The 2,454-nt window shown below is 39.6% G+C and overlaps 1 protein-coding gene across 1 annotated transcript; it reads right to left on the bottom strand.

Moving 5' to 3' along the window:
• Positions 1-417: 417 nt before the first annotated feature.
• LOC103501057 (uncharacterized) lies at positions 418-2,239 on the bottom strand. Its single transcript, XM_008464548.1, has 4 exons — positions 2,159-2,239; positions 1,925-2,074; positions 1,349-1,873; positions 418-1,242 (listed from the first exon to the last, which is right to left on the bottom strand). The coding sequence occupies exons 1-4, from the start codon at positions 2,237-2,239 to the stop codon at positions 418-420; spliced, it is 1,581 nt and encodes a 526-aa protein (XP_008462770.1).
• Positions 2,240-2,454: the final 215 nt, after the last annotated feature.

Below are 2,454 nucleotides of genomic sequence, written 5' to 3'. Positions count from 1 at the left end.
ATATCTTCTCTTTTAAATAAATCATATAATTAAAAGATATTCTTTTAGACAAAGAACACTTCAACAAACTCTCCTTTTGTCTAAAGGAATTTCTTTTCTGGTTCAGCACAGTAGTGCCACGGAGTCAACTGTTAAGACAAATAGATGATACCAAGTCATGACAGTCAGCACCCAATCAACGTATGTTATAAACCGCAACCTTCAGTTCTTAGTGAAACGGAGGACATTCATTAAAAGAACTTTCTCATAACAGAAGACAAAATATTTTATCATCAAAAACAAAACCTACAGTCATCACAAAGAATAGAACCAAAACAACCCAAAACAACAATATCCATTTCTGCCCAAAACCACAAAAAACAGAACATCCCACAACATTAACATCCACTCCCCCTTTGAACCGAAAAAGTAATGACATTAACCAGAGGATGGCTGCTGACGACTAGTAGATGGTGCCAAAGACTTCGAATGACGAATGAGAGCATCAACCTCTAATCGACGTTTAGACAACAGATTGATGGAGTTAGTCAGTGCTCGAGATTCAACAATCAAAGAATTAACAATACGAGCAGCTAACTCACGATCCACGTAGAATCCTTCAGCAGACTCATCCCAGTCGGTAGTGTCAAAAATACGTGGGCCACAATTCGGATGAACATCATGGTCAATATCAGGCACATGACTGCCTTGAAAGAGTCTGTAGCTAAAGGCAATTGTTTTAGGTTCAGGTTCAGGAGCATCAGTAGCAGTAAGCACAGCTCCATTAAAGTGAAGTAGCAGACTAGAGAAAAACCGCGAAAGAGCAATTGGAACCTTAACCCCAAAAGAGCCAACATGCCTCAACAACTGATTGTAAATGAATCCACCCGTATCTATTTTATCATCATTACAAATTTGATACAAAAATGTACCTAAAGCAGCACATATACTGGAGGCATGAAAGGAAAGGAACCAATTAGCAATGTCAATCTTATGCAGGATGACATATTTGATGTTGAGAGCAGCTGCAAGAATCCCATTTACAGGCCATGTGGACAAGGTCCCACTAGATAAGATAGTAGCTAGAACCTCAATAGGAGGACACGATGGAGAGCAGTCAATATCAACAATATTTCCAAGAAAACCATTAATCATAGTAGGAGAAATCACAAATTTGAACCCTCTAATATGAACTGTTTGATAATCAGGGCTACTTAGATTGTTAAACTCATCAGACAGATTGACAATAAATTCTCTAATTAGCTGGGGATTAAACAAACCAACATTCGAGATAGTTTTTTTCCAAACCAGCCATATGGATAAGATCCATGATACTCATGCAGGATTGATGTTTGTCAGAAATATTTACCTCATTGGCAATTCTCCGCTGCACCACGAACTTCCAGCGTTGAACATTTTCCTCGTGGTGAAAAGAAATTCCATCAATGGGAACAAATGAAATATTCGCAAGAATTTTCTTTCTGCCTGTTTTGGTAGTGATATTTCTCCTAACTTGTTGAGTTTTTCTCTTTGGAGGTTGAGAAACCTTAGGAGATTTTGACCTTCCTTCAGTTGATGGAGCAGTGGGATCATCAGTAGGAGGAGGAATGTCTTCAGGAGGTATGTCATCTTGGTTAAACGAAGCAAACTGATCTTCATTTTGAGATACACCAGTCTGTTCCTCATGTGAAGCAGTAGTATTACCAAAAATGTGTGCAGGCACAGCATCAGGTTTTGAAGCAGGTGATTTTGATCGAGAAGGGTGAACAGAAGGAGAATAACCTAAAGGTATAGCTGGTGAACGTCGAGGGCCTCCTAGAGAAGGAATGAATACCCCTTCTGTTGATGAACTCTCTTGAGAGTGAGTGGAACCCGGGGGATCAGAAGGAAGCTTCTAAGAGATAACTGGCCCTGAGGTTTTCTTTAACAATCGAATTAATGGAACATCATCCTGATCATCTGAATCCATATTCGATACAACGACCTCAGGAGCTCGAGGTGCATGCATAGCAGGAGAAACAGGAACAGAAGAATCACCAACTTCAGGCACAGACTCAGGTCGTAAAGATTCCTGCAACCTACTAGAGGCCTCTCCCTGTAATTTTTTAGATGGAAGCCGATAGGGTCTTCGGAAAGGAGTGCTTTTAAATCGTCGACCTCTTACCCTTGCTTGTCGTACCAGAGGAGGCGAAGAAATGGTGACATTAGGTGCGTCTTCAAACTGCTGAGACACATAAGACCCCTTCTGAGTATTCACCATAGCGAACAAGATTAGAATAACTGAAGAAAAAATTTCAACTGTTATACCAACTTCAGTGTGTGCGACGATTAGGATAAACTCAGTTTAAATAGTCAGAAATAATATAAATAATCAAAAATTAAAAGCCCATTAATGCAAAAAGAAACTCTCCATCTACCGAAAAGACATCCATTTATTTCTGAAACGACACTGACACCCTTAAAGATTTGAAACGT

Source organism: Cucumis melo, chromosome 2 (genome assembly GCF_025177605.1).
Source record: "Cucumis melo cultivar AY chromosome 2, USDA_Cmelo_AY_1.0, whole genome shotgun sequence".
Taxonomy (NCBI): Eukaryota; Viridiplantae; Streptophyta; class Magnoliopsida; order Cucurbitales; family Cucurbitaceae; genus Cucumis; species Cucumis melo.
This window is presented reverse-complemented; position numbering and strand designations above follow the sequence as displayed.